The 19,012-nt window shown below is 44.8% G+C and overlaps 1 protein-coding gene and 1 long non-coding RNA gene across 2 annotated transcripts in view; one reads left to right on the top strand and one right to left on the bottom strand.

Moving 5' to 3' along the window:
• The first annotated feature begins 4,889 nt into the window (after positions 1 to 4,889).
• On the top strand, positions 4,890 to 7,941 carry ADM (adrenomedullin). Its single transcript, XM_068260715.1, has 4 exons — positions 4,890 to 4,983; positions 5,473 to 5,583; positions 5,710 to 5,841; positions 6,458 to 7,941. Exons 2-4 carry the CDS (start codon positions 5,486 to 5,488, stop codon positions 6,840 to 6,842), a joined length of 615 nt encoding a protein of 204 aa, XP_068116816.1. The 5' UTR covers positions 4,890 to 4,983; positions 5,473 to 5,485; the 3' UTR covers positions 6,843 to 7,941.
• The window catches only part of LOC137538495 (uncharacterized), a 129,430-nt gene continuing 115,631 nt past the window's right edge, over positions 5,214 to 19,012 (bottom strand). Inside the window, exon 3 of the long non-coding RNA XR_011024809.1 lies at positions 5,214 to 5,566. This is a non-coding gene — a long non-coding RNA (uncharacterized lncRNA). The remainder of the gene's footprint in view (positions 5,567 to 19,012) is intronic.

Consider the following 19,012-nt stretch of genomic DNA (forward strand, 5'->3'; position numbering starts at 1 on the left):
GAGGTTCATCCTCCACTTTCTCAAGTCAAACATGCTTCCTGTGTGACGTTGTCCATTATGCGATCCACAGTGGGAGTTCAGATAGCTCGGTCCCCGACTAGACAAGAGGGGCACAGGCACTTCTGTCTGCCCTGTTGTCTCTTCTCTCCCCAGCACCCCCCTATTAGCCTCTCCCTGCCCTGCTGTCTCACCTCTCCAACACCTTTCCCTCTCATTACCCTCTCACTACAAAGGAATTCTTCCCTCTCTCCAGCACCCCCCACCTTTACCCCCTGTCTGCCCTGCTGTCTCCCCTCTCCCTAGCCCCTACCTCCATTTCCCCTACTTTCCCAGCTTTCTCCCCTCTCTCCAGCACCCCCCTATTACTCCCTGCCTGTTCTGTCGTCTTCCCAGCAACTTTCGCTCTCATCACTCTCTCTCATCACGCTCTGCTCTGTTTTCTTCTCTCTCCCTAGCACCTTTTTCTCCCTATCATTCCCAGCCCTGCCAGCAGCATACCTCTCCCCATCACCTTCCTCACCCACTCTCTGCCTTGCTGCCCCTTCTCTCCCCGCCATCACCTCCCTCTCCCCATTACACCTCCCAGCCCTACTGTCTTTTCCTAGCACCTCTTCCTCTCCATTACATCTCCCAGCCCTGCTGTCTGTTCCTAGCACAACTTACTCCCCATTACATTCATGTTAACCCCTCCTGACCCTACCGTCCCCCCTGCCCTGCTGTCCCCCCTCTACCTGCCCTGCTGTCCCCCCTTTCCCTGGCCTGCTGTCTACCCTCTCCATGCCCTGCTGTCTACCTTCTCCCTGCGCTGCTGTCCCCCCTCTCCCTGCCCTGCTGCCCCTCCTCTCCCTGCTGTCCCTTCCTCTCGCTGCCCTGCTGTCTCCCCTCTCCCTGCCCTGCTGCCCCCCCTCTCCCCGCTGTCCCTCCCTCTCCCTACCCTGCTGTCCCCCCCTCTTCCTGTCCTGCTGTCTCCCCTTTCCCTGCCCTGCTGCCCCCCCCCTCTCCCTGCCCTGCTGCCCCCCCCCCTCTCCCTGCCCTGCTGCCCCCACTCTCCCTGCCCTGCTGTCCCTCCTCTCCCTGCCCTGCTGTCCCTCCTCTCCCTGCCCTGCTGTCCCTCCTCTCCCTGCCCTGCTGCCCCCCCTCTCCCTGCCCTGCTGTCCCTCCTCCCCCTGCCCTGCTGCCCCCCCCTATCCCTGCCCTGCTGTCTCTCCTCTCCCTGCCCTGCTGTCCCCCCCGCCTCTCCCTGCCCTGCTGACCATCCTCTCACTGCCCTTCTGCCCCCCCCTCTCCCAGCCCTGCTGTCCCCCTCTCCCTGCCCTGATGTCTACCCTCTCCCTGCCCTGCTGTCTACCCTCTCCCTGCCCTGCGGTCTACCCTCTCCCAGGACTGCTGTCCCTCCTCTGCCTCCCCTTCCATCTACCCTATCCCTGCCCTGCTGTCTCCCCTCTCCCTGCCCTGCTGTCCACCCTCTCCCTGCCCTGCTGTCCACCCTCTCCCTGCCCTGCTGTCCACCCTCTCCCTGCCCTGCTGTCCACCCTCTCCCTGCCCTGCTGTCCCCCCTTTCCCTGCCCTGCTGTCTACCTTCTCCCTGCGCTGCTGTCCCCCCCCCCCCCTCCCAGCCCTGCTGTCTACCTTATCCCTGCCCTGCTGTCCCCCCTCTCCCTGCCCTGCTGTCCCCCTTCTCCATGCCCTGCTGTCTCTCTTCTCCCCAGCATGTCTTAACCTAGCCATTCACTTACAGATTGCCACCCAATGTGCAAAAATGATCAATCTCTCTCTGATTAGAAGAATCTGATAAGAGAGGGATTGATTTCTACCAAACACAGCATATCATATCATATCAATTTTCAAGATAGATGGATAGATAGATGGATAGATAGATAGATAGATAGATAGATAGATAGATAGATAGCCTGTAAAATAGGAGATAGTCAGGACACAATATAGGAAATAGGTATATAGAAAGGATGTAAAGTAGTAGATTGATTATAAAATAGGAGATAGATAGATAGATAGATAGATAGATAGATAGATAGATAGATAGATAGATAGATAGATAGAGCTGTGGGTGTATAAATAGGCAAATATCTAGACAGCAAGATAGATAGGATATAAAATAAGAGATTGGATGTAAAATGGGATATAGATGATTGATTGATTGATTGATTGATTGATTGAATGATATATAGATAGCTAGGGTATAAAATAGGTGTTTAAATATAAAATAGGAGACAGATAGAAAATGGATATTTAGATAGATAGGCTGTACAATTGGAGATACAATATAAAATATGAGATAGGCGATAGATAGATAGATAGATAGATAGATAGATAGATAGATAGATAAACAGATGGACAGAATATAAAATAGGAGATAGATGACTGATTTATAAATAGACAGGATATGAAATAGTAGAATATAAATAGGAGATGGATAGCTTTATAGATAGATAGATAGATAGATAGATAGATAGATAGATAGATAGATAGATAGATAGATAGATAGATAGCAGAGAATATGAAGTGACAGCAGCAGGGTAGATGAGTGTTGGCAGGACAGGGGGGTCGCCGCTCTCTGGTCAGCGAGGCACAGGCAGTTCTGTAGCACAGGGTGTAATCTCTCTCTCACTCTCTCTCCGCTTCCATCTGAATGCTGGAGATGTCAGTTCTTCTCTAGGGTGGCAGCTTCTGCCTCTCTGTATTGCACAGATCATTACCCCCTGTGCCCTCTGCTCACTTCTCTATCCAGGGGAATGTCCTCTGGGGTACCTGGACTCAGCGCAGCCCCCCCCCCCCCAGTTCTACATCATGGATTATGTGCTTATAGAGGATCATTCCTTTCTGTCTGCCTTTCATTCTATATAAGAAAACAGAATGAAGAATTTTGGTAAAGGTTCACCTATCTTTCTGTCTATATCCATCACCCAATTACCTGTCTATGCCTCAATCAATGCCTAAAAACTGTCTGTGTGTAGAAGGAAAAAAGACAGAAAAAAAGAGGATGAAAGATAAAAAAATAAACCACATCTGTCCATCAGTTCATCCATATCTATCTATCTATCTATCTATCTATCTATCTATCTATCTATCTATCTATCTATCTATCATCTCTCTCTCTCTCTTTCTTTCTGTTCATACATCCATAGCTCTGTCTATCTATCTATCTATCTATCTATCTATCTATCTATCTATCTATCTATCTATCTATCTCTTTTTTTCTTTTCATACATCCATAGCTCTGTCTATCTATTGCTCTATCTGTCTATCTTCATTGATAGATCTATCTATCTATCTATCTATCTATCTATCTATCTATCTATCTATCTATCGATTGATCGATCGATCTGAAAAAAAGAGGATGAAAGATTAAAAAAACAAAACACATCTGTCTATCAGTTCATCCATATCTATCTATCTATCTATCTATCTATCTATCTATCTATCTATCTATCTATCTATCTATCTACTAGATACAGTATTTATCTATGTATACACCCACAGCTCTATCTAGCTATCTAGTTATACATCCATAGATCTATCTATCAATCTATCTATTTTATCAATCGTTCTATGTATACATCCATAGCTCTGTCTATCTATCGCTCTATCTGTCTATCTATCTTCATCCATAGCTCCATCTATCTGTCTGTCTATTGATCTATCTATCGATCTATCTACTCATTTATCTATCTACTAGATATTTGTCTATGCATACATCCACAGCTCTATCTATCTATCTATCTATCTATCTATCTATCTATCTATCTATCTATCTATCTACCTATCCATCCATCCATAGCAGTTTATATCTATATATTGCTCTGTCTATCTAACTAACTGTCTACCTGTCTGTCTGTCTATTATTTCTAGACTATCTATGTATTCTAAGCTTTTCATCCATCCCTATCAACTGCTGGATCCATCTATCACTATCAACTGCTGGATCCATCCATCCATCCCTACCAACTGCTGGATCCAGCTATCCGTATCAACTGCTGGATCCATCTATCCATATCAACTGCTGGATCCATCTATCCCTACCAACTGCTGGATCCAGCTATCCCTATCAACTGCTGGATCCATCTATCCATATCAACTGCTGGATCCATCTATCCCTACCAACTGCTGGATCCAGCTATCCCTATCAACTGCTGGATCCAGCTATCCCTATCAACTGCTGGATCCATCCATCCCTACCAACTGCTGGATCCATCCATCCCTACCAACTGCTGGATGCAGCTATCCCTATCAACTGCTGGATCCATCTATCCCTATCAACTGCTGGATCCATCTATCACTATCAACTGCTGGATCCATCCATCCCTACCAACTTCTGGATCCATCCACCCCTATCAACTGCTGGATCCATAAATCCATCCATAGATGATCTATCATCATCCCTAAATCATGAATCTGTGGAATAGAATTCCAGATTCCTCTGGCCATTCCCCAAACCAATACTAACTTCACCTCTTTCTAATTCTGAAATAAGAGAAAAAAAAATTAACATCATCCCAATGAATAAATGATATCATAAATTCATATCATCCCTGTATCACCTGGCATGTAACATGCCACAGGTAATATATTACATAACCCCCCTCCCCCATTTAGACACCTACACACATGTAGATAATGCCTATCTTATTTACTCACAGAGTCACAGAAGAACAGTCCATATTTGGGAAAGTCCACTTTTCTGGGCTTTGTTGCAATCTGCTTAATTTTTTTTCCGAGCCATGTAACACAATAGCTTATTACAGTGAAATCAGCATGTATTGTATTGTAGCGCTGCCCAGCTGCACAGAGTTGTCACTGAGGCTCCCTTGACTCCGCCCACACCCTTTCTTTATAAGGCGTCGGTGTGCTGCAGAGGAATCATAGATCAGAGAGGAGCTCACACTGCAACTTGCTCTGAGAACTTTGGATTATTCTATTCCCTGCCTGCAAGAAAACTCTTTTTTTGGACTAAACCATTCTCAACAGGTACGCACACTTTCCAAACTTTTTATCTGACTACTACTTTGTACAGTAGATCATGCATCAATTTATTATTATTTAAGAATCCTAATTCTTGCTGGTTATTCTGCAGTAGAGACAGGCATTTTCACTTACAATAAAAGCAGTGGTAAATTGCCTTGCACCAAACTGAGCAATTTTGTATAGCATTTTTGTTCCTGGGCTGCAAAAATTTAAAAAATGCACTGCTTAGATGATTGAGATCATGCAATAGTTTATTATTCTGCACTTTTGGTGCAAAGTCCCCCAGAAGTGGTTTCTACCGGTGTTTTGGGACTTTTGTCAGATTTGGGTGTTTGCTTAGCTGATAAAATTGCAAAGTCAACAAGAAGTAAAATGAGGGCGGGAGTTAAAAAAAAACTGAAAAAAAAAAATACTTGGATGAGTTTTAGGATGATTTCAGTCTGTGCCTCTGACAGCTCCTCTAAATAGCTCATTTTTGTGTTCCTCCACCAGGAGTCTGTCCAGAATGGAGTTGGCTTACGTCTTAGTCCTGCTCATCAGTTTCCTGACCTTCTTCGGCACTGTAGCGGCTGATTTGGAGAACGATCTAGGAGACAGAATACGGTAAGTTAAAAAAAAAGTTAGAAGAATAAAAAAAAGTTAACAAGAACTTTTCTCTGAAACTCTTTGGTTGTCCGAAACCCACCAGATATCTAACCTGAGCTATTCTATTTTTTTGTGCGCTTGCAGGTGGAATTTAATTGGGATGAATCGAATAAAGAGAGATTTGACAGCACACTTGCAACTGCCGAATGATGCAATGGCTCAATCTGCTTTCGTCAAAACAGAAGACACTAAGGACTCCGTAGTGCCACAGAGCAGGTGAATATTTATACCAGTATTTTATCGTATTGCAGTGTTTTTATGTTTTTAATGTATACAGTAGAATCTCATTATAGTAAACTCTGATATAGTAAACCTCTGGCTATAGTAACCTCAGTCTCCAAGTCCTGAATATGCACCTGTATAAATATACAATATATGACAAATCCTGATATAGTAAACTTCTGATATAGTAAACTACTTGGCCAGATACCTTGAGGATTACTATTAAGGGATTCTACTGTCTCTGAGGGTTAGCAGCAAGGATCTTTATTGTCTAGCTATAGAAGCAGTTTTTTGTTTGAGATATTTGGTGACTCTAGAGTTACAGTGACAATAAAGGCATATACAATTTCCGTGTGCTATTATAATACAGGCACAGGTGCATGCTTCACAGAATAGTCTTAAGATCAAGCATGCACAGATAGCGGGTGGTCAGGAATGAGATAACGCATGGGCAGCCTTTGGCATGGTGATGATTGCAGAACTACAAGTACGTGCTTGCCCCGACACTTGGAGATTTGCAATTGTTGGCACGTCAAAGTTTGCCACTATAGAGATTATTATGCAAGAGTGCCAGTCAGCTAATGTTGGTGTTTTTTTCTTCATCTACCAGCAACAACATCCATATCCGTGTGAAGCGATACCGTCACAGCTTCAGCAACTACCCACAGATTACTTCCAGGGGCTGCAACTTTGGCACTTGCATTGTTCACAAGCTCGCTAACCAGATCTACCAGTACAACGACAAAGACAAGGACAGTACGGCCCCGGCCAGGAAAATAAGCTCACAGGGCTACGGCCGGAGGAGAAGGTCTGTTCCCGAGAGGAAACTTCTTCTCCCTGTGGTGGATGGAAAAGTTCAACCTTGGTGGGTCAGCACGAGAAGCAGCGATGCTGCCACCGAACAGCTCTTAGAAGTTAATGGTGCATCCATGCGGCAACAAGGAAGCGTGCCAAAGACCAAAGGCAAGCTGTGGCAGACCTTACTGAGGACTTAAACCACAGACTCAACAAGTGGAGGTTTATTTTGATAAGAATGAAGGGCAAAAAAAAGAAAGGTTTTCCTTTCTGTGGTCCATGGTATCCCTCATCGCAAGCGTAGTGAAGCTTTAGACCAGACTGGAGAGAGGATATAAGGACATGGCCATTGCCGAAGAGGTGTTGTGATAAGCATGGAGGTCAGGGTTACAGTCTTTGAGGTTCTCTCGTCTTTGTGAAGTTGGAGAGACTGTTAATCCCTCTGGGCCGATGTAGGATGTACAATTTTGCACTTGTAAGGACTTTTGCATAAGTGAGCACTGATAGACTATACCAAAAATAAAACATAAAAACAAAAAACTTGATGGGGCTAATGTGTGTTTCAGAAGCTTGGGAGCTTCCAGGATGACCAGTTTTGTTCAAGGACTCATCATCCCAACATAGAGTCACAAGTTTGACCCTGAGCTAGGATCCGGAGCTGGAGAAGGTGCTGCAAACATTTTCTTGTATGTGTCATTTGGGGGTCTCCCTATGGGCTCCAGAACTAACCGACCTCATCAAGGGACAAGCAAGTCCCGCTAGTCAACCACTTCTGATTGTCAGAGAAGCACATAACAACCATCGCTGAAGGCTTTCCTGGCAAACAAGGGTTAACTCCCCAAAACGTTCCCCTTCCCCAACCCTGCCTTATCACTGCCAATGGACTTGTTACAGTGGACTCTAGAAACCCCTTTGAAGGACAGTCCCCAGGACTTCTCCCCAGGTTCTTAGTGAGCCATATATAATACTTGAAGTTAAAACCTTAAGTGCAATCAAAGTTATTTTTGTGTGTTGTCCATGACAAAGATAACCGTCACTATTTATTTGCTACTGTTTTATGTTTGTATTGTCCAAAGAAGAAGTTATTTTTTTACTTGAGTTTATTATAAATTTATAAATATATAAGTATATATATATATATATATATATGAGGGCATTGTATCTATTTTATGAAGATATCGTCCATTGTGATGTTTTATTTGCATTCCTGTTTTTATCGAGAGTCATTATATGTTACATTTTATTCTAACCTGCAAGAGGGTTACTCTGAACTATAATAAAAACAAAAAATTCACCTTATACCTATGTGTTGTTTCCTCGTCATTTGCGGCTAATGTGGTCATAGCCTGGCTGATTCACAGGCAGCCTGGCTTTCATAGGTTGAACTATGTATACATCCACCTGTTATCTAGATAATATAGGTCATAATTTAGGAGATAAGCTAGCACTAGTCTCTGACTTGCAAGCAAAGGTCTAAAGTGCCAGCAGGGGTCGTAAAGTTGAAAATATTATAGCGTTATGTGAGCAATCCAAAAAAGCCTACATTACCCAATCAGAATCCATCTTAGTACTGGTCTGACTGAAGTAAAGAGAATTCTGATTGGTTGATGTGGGACGACGCTTGGTTGTCCATGCAATGTCAAAGCAGTAGAGAGTAGTACGGTGTTAACCATCAGTAAAAGCAGGAAGTTTTGAGTGAGGATGATACCATTTATTGGCTAACTTAGAAGAAAACAAAAAGTCGGACATTGAAAACTTTTTGTTTTCCTTGAAGTTAGATATAAATGGCATCATCCTGATTTAAAACTTCTTGCATAGTCAAAACTACTACAATATTTGCATTGGCTTTAAGATCTAGAATTTCACCCAAAAATATGGGGCGTATGCGCTAAACTGCGCTACGCAGGATTACGTGCATAAGTCTTAATGCTCAATGAGCAGAGCGTAATGCATTGCATGCAATGTATCGTATCCTGCTCTACTCATCCTATAGTAAGACTTTACACATGTTGTTCTGCTTAACGCAGTTTACTGCGTATATAAACTTTCAACTATACACACTGCAGTAATTAAGTGTTAGGTGTGATTAGCTGTTGTGGATGTGATTTTTGTGCCAATTTCTACCAGCAATAAAGCATTTGCTAAATGAATAAATAGACAGGTATTAAAAGAATGTGTTTCCCCAGCCCATACATACAAGCTAAATGCAGCTCTAAACAGTTCCAATAGTACAAATGAACACAAATGCAATAAAAAAATGATCCCAAAATTGTCAAACTGTTGCCTAAGAGCTCCCTCTAGTGAAGAACTTGTGAAACTGATTTCTGGACACACAGACGATGGTTTTAGCTGCATTATCAGTCTGATCGTCATGCTCTTGACCCTGAGGGCCCTTTTCCACTAGCAATCGCTAGCGTTCACGCTGAACGCTAACGATTGCTGAATCGCAAAATGCAGGAAAGTTCCGGCGATTGCGTTCACGGTTTTGCTATGCTGTAGTGTGCATAGCAAAATCGCGGCAAATATCGCTCCACAGCGCGATCGCGTTTGAGCCAAAAACGAATCGCGGTAGTGGAAATAACCTACCGCGATTCCTATGTTATTTAGCAAACCGTACCGATTTAAAAAATTACTAGCGGTTTGTGATTTTGCGATTCAGCATCGCAAACGCCGCTAGTGGAAAAGGGCCCTGATGAATGGAAGCGATTCTCACATACAGCACTTGACAAAGAAGAATTACTGTAGTTCCCTGCACGATAATCATGTGAAACATTCTTCTTCCACTAACACTTTAGTGTACTAGGCATTGTTGTTATTATTATAATTATTATTGATTTATAAAGCTAAAATGCTGGCATTACCGATTTTAACCTTGTTTTAAAATTCTGGCATATTACTCATCCTTAGTCCTTAGCAGAAAGTCTAGAAGCAGCCCTGGGCAAGCATTGTAAATAAGCAAGAAAGGAAAAATGTTAAAAAACCATTTCCAGAGAGCTCTGCACACAGTGGAGTGAGTTTACTATTATAATCGGTACAGATTAACAGCTTATACTGTATGTACTGGAGGTAGCAGAGATCAGCACATGCTGCAGCTGGTCTACTCACAGTACAGACACAGTGTAACAGCTTATACTGTACATGCTGGAGGTAGCAGAGAGCAGCACACACTGCAGCTAGTTTACTGTCAGTACAGGCACAGAGTAACAGTTTATATTGTACTCACTAATGCTGAATACACACCATGCGTTTCCGCGTCAAATGCGTCCGTCGATACGCGTCGATTCGATTATTTCCGAGCATTTCCGAAAGCATTTCGGTGATTTTTAGGTCGATTGCCATGTAAAGTATGGCAAATCGACCTAACGATCCATCGATGCTTCAATCGGACATGTCGGAAATAATCAAATCGATGCGTATCGACGGACACATCGAACACGGAAACGCATGGTGTGTATCCAGCATAAGAGTACCAGAGATCTGCACACACTGCAGCAAATTTACTAATAGTATATGCACAGCGTAACAGCTTATATTTTACATACTGGCGGAAGCAGAGATCAGCACAGACTGCAGCTAGTGTAATATCAACATGGGCACAGAGTAACAGCTTATACTGTACATACAGGTGATAGCAGAGAGCAGCACACACTGTAGCTAGTTTACTATCAGTACAAGCGCAGAGGAACAGCTCATACTAAGCACAGATGTGACATGTCGGTATTATAAAATGGGGCTAAAGTCATCGCATTACTGATTAGCACCATTTTAAAGGACAACTGAAGCTAGAGGGATATGGAGGCTGCCATATATGTTTCCTTTTAAGAAATACCAGTTGCCTGGTTGTCCTGCTAATCCTTAGCCTCTAATACTTTTAGTCATAGCCCTTGAACAAGAATGCAGCATATGACAAGATTAGCTGCATGCTTGTTACTGGTGTTACTCAGACATACTGCAGCCAAATAGACCAGCAGGGCTGCCAGGCAACCAGTATTGTTTAAAAGGAAATAAATATGGCAGCCTCCATATTCTTCTCACTTCAGTTGTCCTTTAATCTCACTAAAGTTTAAGCGCATTAACACACAAAGATACATTTGTTAAAATCATGTCTAGTGACATAACTGCAATGCTCCAATCCTTGAAAAGAAAACAAGCATATTGTTTAATAAAGGCAGAGTATAATTTGCCTTCTTAAAACAGAAGGTATTTGCGATGGATAAAGCAGCGTTAAGTAAGCAACTGTGGTTTCCCATGATGCATCACTCACTCTCGGACCCGCCGCCCACCCCCTCCCCAAAAAAGGATTTGTGAGCAAATGAGAATATAACTTTTCTGCTGAATTCAACAAGCCTCTATCATTGTAAGAGCAAAGTCCCCAGACCTGGTGATGGGTCACTAAAGGTCCGTACACACGCCGGACTGGAGGCAACGACGGGTCCGTCGTCACCTCCCGCTGGGTGGGCATTCCAGCGACAGTCCGGCGTGTGTAGTCTGTCGGCGGACTGATACGGCTGTTTCTGAGCGATCCGCCGGGCAGATTGCTCAGAAACAGCCGTATCAGTCTGTAGACAGACTGTACACACGGCGGACTGTCGCTGGAACGCCCACCCAGCGGGAGGTGACGACGGACCCGTCGTTGCCTCCAGTCCGGCGTATGTACGGACCTTAAGCCTCACTGTCCTCTTGATGGCACTGCAGCAAAACTAGGCCTTTATTGTACTCCAACAATTTGTCAATCACTCCAGCAGGTGGAGCTCTAAATAAACATGATGGTTTCATTTGTGTTAATAGTTTCATGATTAAAAACAACCCCAAACAACTTTTTGTAAGATTCTAGGGAATATTGATAGGAGGTACAGATGGGCCTATACAGTTCCCTGGTGTCTAGTGGTCCTCCCTCCCCTATACAGTTCCCTAGTGTCTAGAGGCCCCTTACCCTCCCCTATACAGTTCCCTAGTGTTTAGTGCTTTCCCCCTACCTCCCCTATATGGCTTACCTAGTGTTTTAGGGCTTCACCTCCAATATAGCTTCCCTGGGGGTCTAGAGTGGGCCAAACATAATGGAAAGTGGGTAAACCACTTGAGGACCAAATTTAATGGCTCTGAGGGCCAGATTTGGCCCACGGGACGGAGTTTGACATGTATGGCCTAGACCAAGCTTTAACCTTTATTCCTTTAACTTTAAGGCCCACCCTAAGAGTGAAGGCTTGGACACATAGCCTCACTACCCATGGGGAAGTGTGCCTAAAAGAATGTAAACAGGTATAAACAAAACCCGCACACACCCAAACAAAGCATACAAATGGAAAATAACTAAAGTAGCATTTATTACGGTGTAAGTAAAACTCGACAAAATGTTAGAACTTGATACTTGATAGTAAATTATGTTTAGCAATTAGGATGCCTTAGAGATGTCCCAATTTCCGCTAGAGTTGCCAAGGCTTGCGGCCAGTGAATAGCCTTGCTGGTGCTGGGCTCTGCGGCCCAAAAATTGGCGGGCAAACCGCAATACATTGTAAACTGCACAATGCTCGACTCTTCTGGTGTTTTCTGTTAAGAGAGGTCTTGTAATGCCAGAGTCCCCATCCAAGAGCAAAGGATTGTGCAATCGGCAGTACATGGGATCAGTGTAACCCAATGCTAAATCTTTGTCCTGGCTCACTGCAATGTTATTTTATCTAGAGCGGGGGGATAGGAGGACCAGCTGCGGAGGACATTGCTGAGCAAAGGTGGTGCTCTGTCGCCACCTGCAGGAGACGTAAACCAATGCAACGGACAATAATCTAATGCAATACAAAGCTATTCCTACGGTGGTTTCACAATGAATGCAGTGCGGTGGGTTGCGCAGGAGAATCGTACAGCATGCTGGGCGTTTATGAGGCCAAATGTACATTTACAGTGGTACCGAAGTATAATTACATTGTACTGTACAGGACCGGAGCTACCATAGGAAAAAATGGGCAATTGCCCCAGGGCCCCAGAGCCTGTAGGGGCCCCTAAGGTGTCCCTCCCCATCTTAACTGTTGCTCCCCAGGGACTCTGCAGAGTCTGTTAAGTTTGGAGGGGATTGGGGGAGGGTCAGCAGCCAGCTCAGGGGCCCAGGAGGAAAATGTGGCTGCAACAAAGGGCCTCTAATGACGCTTTTTGGTCAGGGGGTGTCTGTTGGGGGGCCCCAGGCTAACTTTGCCCTAGGGCCCAATTGTTACTTGAACCGGCCCTGGTACTGTATGCGTTTACCACATAGAAGCATCACACGTCGTATAGTAGAATTTCTGACTTTTCGGTTGCATTGTGATGGTATCACACAGCGTGAAAGGAACGTTAAGCTGGCCACTAATGGTCCAATTTTTAGCGAAAAATCGTTCGAGCGATCAGAAATTCTGATCGGATTGGTTGTAAATAATCTCCATTGGTGGACACAATCGATTATGAACGAGTGAAAAAAATGTCGCCCGAATGAATTTTCGTCGAACGAAAATTTGTATTTTCTTGGTGGTCGTGATAGATAGGAAGCAATGATTGGTTAGTTGATGGTGTAGTGAACGATTTTTCGTCCGATCAGAATTTCTGATCGCTTGAACGATATTTCACTAGAAATTGGACCGTTAGTGGCCAGCTTTAGTTAAATGACCACTATTGCGAAAAAAAAGTAGGCAGTTAAAATCTGACAGAACCAACAGGTTTTGGGCCAGTCCATCTTCTCATGGTTTTCAACAGCATTTCCTAAACAGCAGTTACAATGTCTAGCTGACAAAATAGTGTGCAAGTATGTAGAGAGGCTGGCTGGTATCTTACTATTTTGGCAGTTAAACTGCTGTTCAGGAAATGCTGTTGAAAACAAAAAACCCTGAGAATCCCCCATGAGGAGATGGACTGGCCCAAAACCTGTCGGTTCTGTCAGATTTTAACTGCTTTTTTCGTGATAGTGGCTCTTTAATAAGAATATACTGTATATAGCGTCAACGCAATGCTTTTACAGAGTATATATAGTCTTGTCACCAACTGTCCCTCAGAGGAGCTCACCATCTAATCCCTACCATAGTCACATGTCTATCACCGTCTAGGACCAATTTTAGGGGGGGCAGAAAAAAAAGTTTGCCTCTTGTATTTGCTTTGATCTTTCGCTTGTCTGTTTAAATAGTACTGAATCTGATTGTAGCTTTTTTTGTCCCTTGGCGTATAGAAAGGATAAGGGGACATGATCTGCATATTTAGGAAGGTGTTCTTTACAGTAGGAGTGGTTAAAATGTGAAATATTTGACCACAGGAAGTACCCTAGATATGACAAATGACAAAGGAGGCTTGGTTTTTCTTTCTTTGAAGAACCTCCACAGATATAGTGGTACTTGTAAGAAACAAAAAAACACAGGGAGACCAGGAGCCCAGTCTGGTATATTATTGTTGTCATACCAGAAGAAATGTGTAGATAAAGGTAATATACTCACAAGGTTGGGTTGCTCAGAAAGCAACCACTCATCAAGTATGTGGGGAGGTGCCATTCCCACTCGGCCTTGATCCTGGCGAAAAGGTTGGTCGCAGCTCCAAATAAAAAGTCAACACACTTGAAGGCCTTCCAAGAGTGTCGGGTTTTCTGTTGGGGGGCCCCTGGGTTAATTTGGCCTTAGTGCCAGCCACATGGTTACTAGAACCGGCCCTGGTAACGCTAATATGAAGATGAAGGAATTAGGTTTAATCAGGCTGAGGGCTGGAGATGCGGATCAGCTTGCCTGTGTGTACTGTTTACAAACAACATGGCTGCTGTCATTGTATCACAGGAAGAAATAATCATAAACTGTCTAAGATGTCTGCAGCTAGATTTGCTGTGTAAACTATCTAAACTTTAGATAAGATATAGTTAGTTTTTCATCTCGAATTTAGTAAATATCTTTTAAAAAGAAAAATTCGGAAAACGAAATAATTAGGGTTAATGGAGGTGATGATTGCTGGAACTTGTTATTACACAAGAGTAAAGCAAGTAACAGAACTTCTCAAACATCACGTGCTGTCATTGTCAATGTTGCAATGGACTATTTAATCAGCTTGGTTATCAACATTTCCACTCTTTATTTAGTCTCAGTATCTGACATCAATTTGTTGTAACGTGCTGAACAACATGTTGGTCCAGCAGTAGGGATTAATCGTCACAAAGTCCTTGGCAAAAAGAGCTGGCAATCTAATCTTCCTTTGAGGAATGTGCATGGATAAGGTGACAGCCTCAAGGTCATCATAACCTGCAACTTTTCCTCCAGATTCCATGTTCAGTGACCCGCTATCAGCATCGCGACAGACGGTAGAGTGGTGAGGTTATCGGAAGTATTTACATGTGTACGCAACAGCTGGTAATGCCATGATAAGATATTATAGTGTACACACTGCTGGGACGTGGACTGACAATCACAGCTCAAGTGAGGATCTGTTAACTGTGACATTGTACTGCAGAGAAAGAAATCAACCAATGGGAATCATGGTGTTCAAGGGTGCAACTACTGTGAGAGGTCCCTAATTACTTCCCTCCTTCCAATAAAGGGTCCATCCTTCAGATCAGGTGGTTTTGTGGCTACACTTGTTATGGGGGTGAAGATCCTGAGAGCCACACTTGTTACATGACCCTTGTGAGATGGGCCCCAAGGCTATGAGGGTCGCCAAGGGGAGGCAAGGGAAGGGGTGTGAACTTTACGGGGCCCCAAAGTTTTGCTGGGGGCCCCCATGATTTGTACTTACACCACTGATGGTGTTGCTGTGAATTATGGAATGACTTCCTCCAGGTTTTCATAAACGCTACCCCTAAAACATGGGTGTTCATTGGGCAGATTGCAATCTACCGGTATATCAAAAAAGGACTGCATGGTAGATCCCGACCATACTACATTTTTCATTCTGTACATACAATTGTGCACCTAAAATTGTACATGGGTAGATCATTTTGACTTGCTTAGTTTTTAAAGTAACTCAGAAGCCGAAAAAGCGTGGGCACCTTTGCCCTAAAATATCCTTTAGACCAGAGGTGCCCACACTTTTTCGGCTCGCGAGCTACTTTAAAATTTGCGGAGTCTAGGAGATCTACCAACCTCCCCCCCCCCCCCCCCCTCACCCATCATGAACAGGTACAAGTGCCTCCAGTATAGGTAGCTAAGTATAGGTCCCTTTAGCATAGGTAGCTGGGTGCAGGTCCATTTAGCATAGGTAGCTGGGTGCTGGTCCCTTTAGCATAGGTAGCTGGGTGCTGGTCCCTTTAGCATAGGTAGCTGGGTGCAGGTCCCTTTAGCATAGGTAGCTGGGTGCAGGTCCCTTTAGCATAGGTAGCTGGGTGCAAGTCCCTTTAGCATAGGTAGCTGGGGGCAAGTCCCTTTAGCATAGGTAGCTGGGTGCTGGTCCCTTTAGCATAGGTAGCTGGGTGCAGGTCCCTTTAGCATAGGTAGCTGGGTGCAGGTCCATTTAGCATAGGTAGCTGGGTGCAGGTCCCTTTAGCATAGGTAGCTGGGTGCAGGTCCTTTTAGCATAGGTAGCTGGGTACTGGTCCCTTTAGCATAGGTAGCTGGGTACTGGTCCCTTTAGCATAGGTAGCTGGGTGCAGGTCCATTTAGCATAGGTAGCTGGGTATGGGTCCCTTTAGCATAGGTAGCTGGGTGCAGGTCCCTTTAACATAGGTAGGTAGGGATGGGTGCTCGGGTGCTTAACCTTCCTGGCGGTAAGCCCGAACTGAGTTCGGGCTATGCCGCCGGAAGGCACCGCTCAGGCCCCGCTGGGCCGATTTGCATAATTTTTTTTTTGCTGCACGCAGCTAGCACTTTGCTAGCTGCGTGCAGTGCCCGATCGCCGCCGCTACCCGCCGATCCGCCGCAATTCCTCTCGCCGCGGCCGCCCCCCCCCCCAGACCCCGTGCGCTGCCTGGCCAATCAGTGCCAGGCAGCGCTATGGGGCAGATCGGAGTCCCCTCTGACGTCACGACGTCGATGACGTCGGTGACGTCATCCCGCCCGTCGCCATGGCGACGGGGGAAGCCCTCCAGGAGATCCCGTTCTTTGAACGGGATCTCCGGATCTCCGATCGCCGGCGGCGATCGGAGGGGCTGGGGGGATGCCGCTGAGCAGCGGCTATCATGTAGCGAGACTTTGTCTCGCTACATGAAAAAAAAAAAAAAAATTAAAAAAAAAAGATTTGCTGCCCCCTGGCGATTTTTTTGCAAACCGCCAGGAGGGTTAATCACTTACCTCCCTCCAGCTGCGGCGGCGGTGTCTGGTCTCCACTCTTTCAGCTGCAGGGAATCGCATGTTGGCGGCTGAAGGAGCGCTCCAGCGGGCAGCGTGATTGAGTGAGTCGTGCATGTGTGTGTATGTATTGTGCCTGGCACCGCCCCCAGCCATGACGTCGTGTCATGGCAGAACCGCCCCTGGCCTCTTTTCAGCTGCACCTCCTCTCTCCTCCCCTGCTTCCTATTGGCCAGCGGCCGGTAGCAGAATTTGATGGGACAGCTGCCGGCCGCAAAATGTTGTGAGATTGTCAACAATCTTGCCTGTATTAAGTTTTGAAGTGACAGTTTGCATTTTGGCCACTAGATGCCGCCTGTATAAAAGTTGTAACCTAATCCTGCTGAAGTATGAACAAGCATGAGAGGTGGGGCCTGGCAGCTCTAGAGAGACCAGGAAGAAAAGACAGAGAGAGAGACATGGTTGTTTTTGTGGAGAGCTGTCTGTGAAAAGGACAATCTGGATCCATCCAAGCTGCAGAGAGGCTGATCACTGTTTACTCCTTGAATGCTGCTTGCTGGAGTGGAGATTGTTCCCGGTTAGCTGCCTTGAGCTTAGGATTCTACGACAGCTACCCATCAAGGCTGCAGGCCTGAGGCTGTCCTAAAGAGAGGCATCTGCTGATACCAAGTAGGAACAAGTCAGTGAACCTGGGTTCTTGTGTTTTCATTAAACTGTTTTTTTTAGTAGTATGGTACCTGAAGAAACTGAGACTTAGGCCTGCTTTAGGTAGATAGTTAGAAACAGTTTTTTTTTAGCAGGTGACACTGGGTTGATACTGCAGTGCAGCAAGACTTGAGGCTCTGCTGTTACCGCCAAACGACTAGGGCTGATCCTGCAGTTCAGCACGACTTGTTGGCTCTGCTGTGTCTGCTAATGGCTAAGGGTGATCCTGCAGTTCAGCATGACTTGTTGGCTCTGCTGTGTCTGCTAATGGCTAAGGGTGATTCTGCAGCTCAGCACGACTTGGAGGCTCTGCTGTAAACTGCCATCAGGTAGAGGTGTCCTGTTGGACAGAAGTGGGGACTCTGGGGTATAGGGTACCCTGTGTATTGCAAATCTTGTTATGTTTGTAACTGTTCCTGTTAATACTTTCCAGTAAAGACATTTTTGGTTGCACTAAGCTGGTGTCTGTGTCGCCTTCCTTGTTCCAAGACTTCGTTGTATCCTGGGGTTACCCCTCGGTACACAGTCTTACAATGGGATGGGGTGAAGCGGGCGCGATCTACAAAATAGGCGGGCGCGATCTACCGGTAGATCGTGATCGACCCATTGGGCACCGATGCTTTAGACCCACAATAATCTCATCATAACCCCTACATTTTGCACCTTGAGATGCTTGTTACTTGGGAGGAAAGCTATGGTAAATTTGGATGAGATACTAAATGAAAGAGATGTCAGTTTACCAACAAAGATCAGGATAGTTAGAGCTATAGTCCTCCCAGTAGTGACGTATGGCTGTGAAAGCTGGGCTTAAAATAAGGCCATGCATGGAAAAATTGATGCTTTTGAATTGTGGGTGTGGAGAAAGCTACTTCGAGTTCCCTGGACTGCCAGAAGATCTAACCAATCAATACTTACAGAAATAAAAAAAAAAAAGTCAGAGTGTTCACTGGAAGGGCTGATACTACTTATTTACTTTGTACAGCACCACTTACTTTGAACAGCACCACTTACTTTGTACTGCGTCATGGAATATGTTGGCGCTTTATAAATGAATGATAAAAATAGTAATAAAACTCAAATACGTTGGACACATAATGAGAAGACTGGATTCTTTGGACAAATCCTTCATGCTTGGAAATACTGAGGGTAGAAGAAGAAGCGGACAGCAGACGCTAAGGTGGATAGACAGTTGCTATGAACGTGTCTATGCAACACCTGTAAGAAGCAGTGATTGACAGATACATCTCTTGTGCAAAAGTACACATGGTCACAAAGAGTTGGAGTTGACTAAATGACTGCAGAGGAGGAGGAAAGCTCTCCTTTCACTGTTAGTATCTTAATTCACCCTCTTGCCCCTTATGCATTTATTAGGACATTCATTTTAAATTAGATAGTAAAATTGTTTAGTTTTTCTAGTAAGGTAGATCAAAATACTTGCTGCAATGGATCACAGGTACTCA

Source organism: Hyperolius riggenbachi, chromosome 11 (genome assembly GCF_040937935.1).
Source record: "Hyperolius riggenbachi isolate aHypRig1 chromosome 11, aHypRig1.pri, whole genome shotgun sequence".
Taxonomy (NCBI): domain Eukaryota; kingdom Metazoa; phylum Chordata; class Amphibia; order Anura; family Hyperoliidae; genus Hyperolius; species Hyperolius riggenbachi.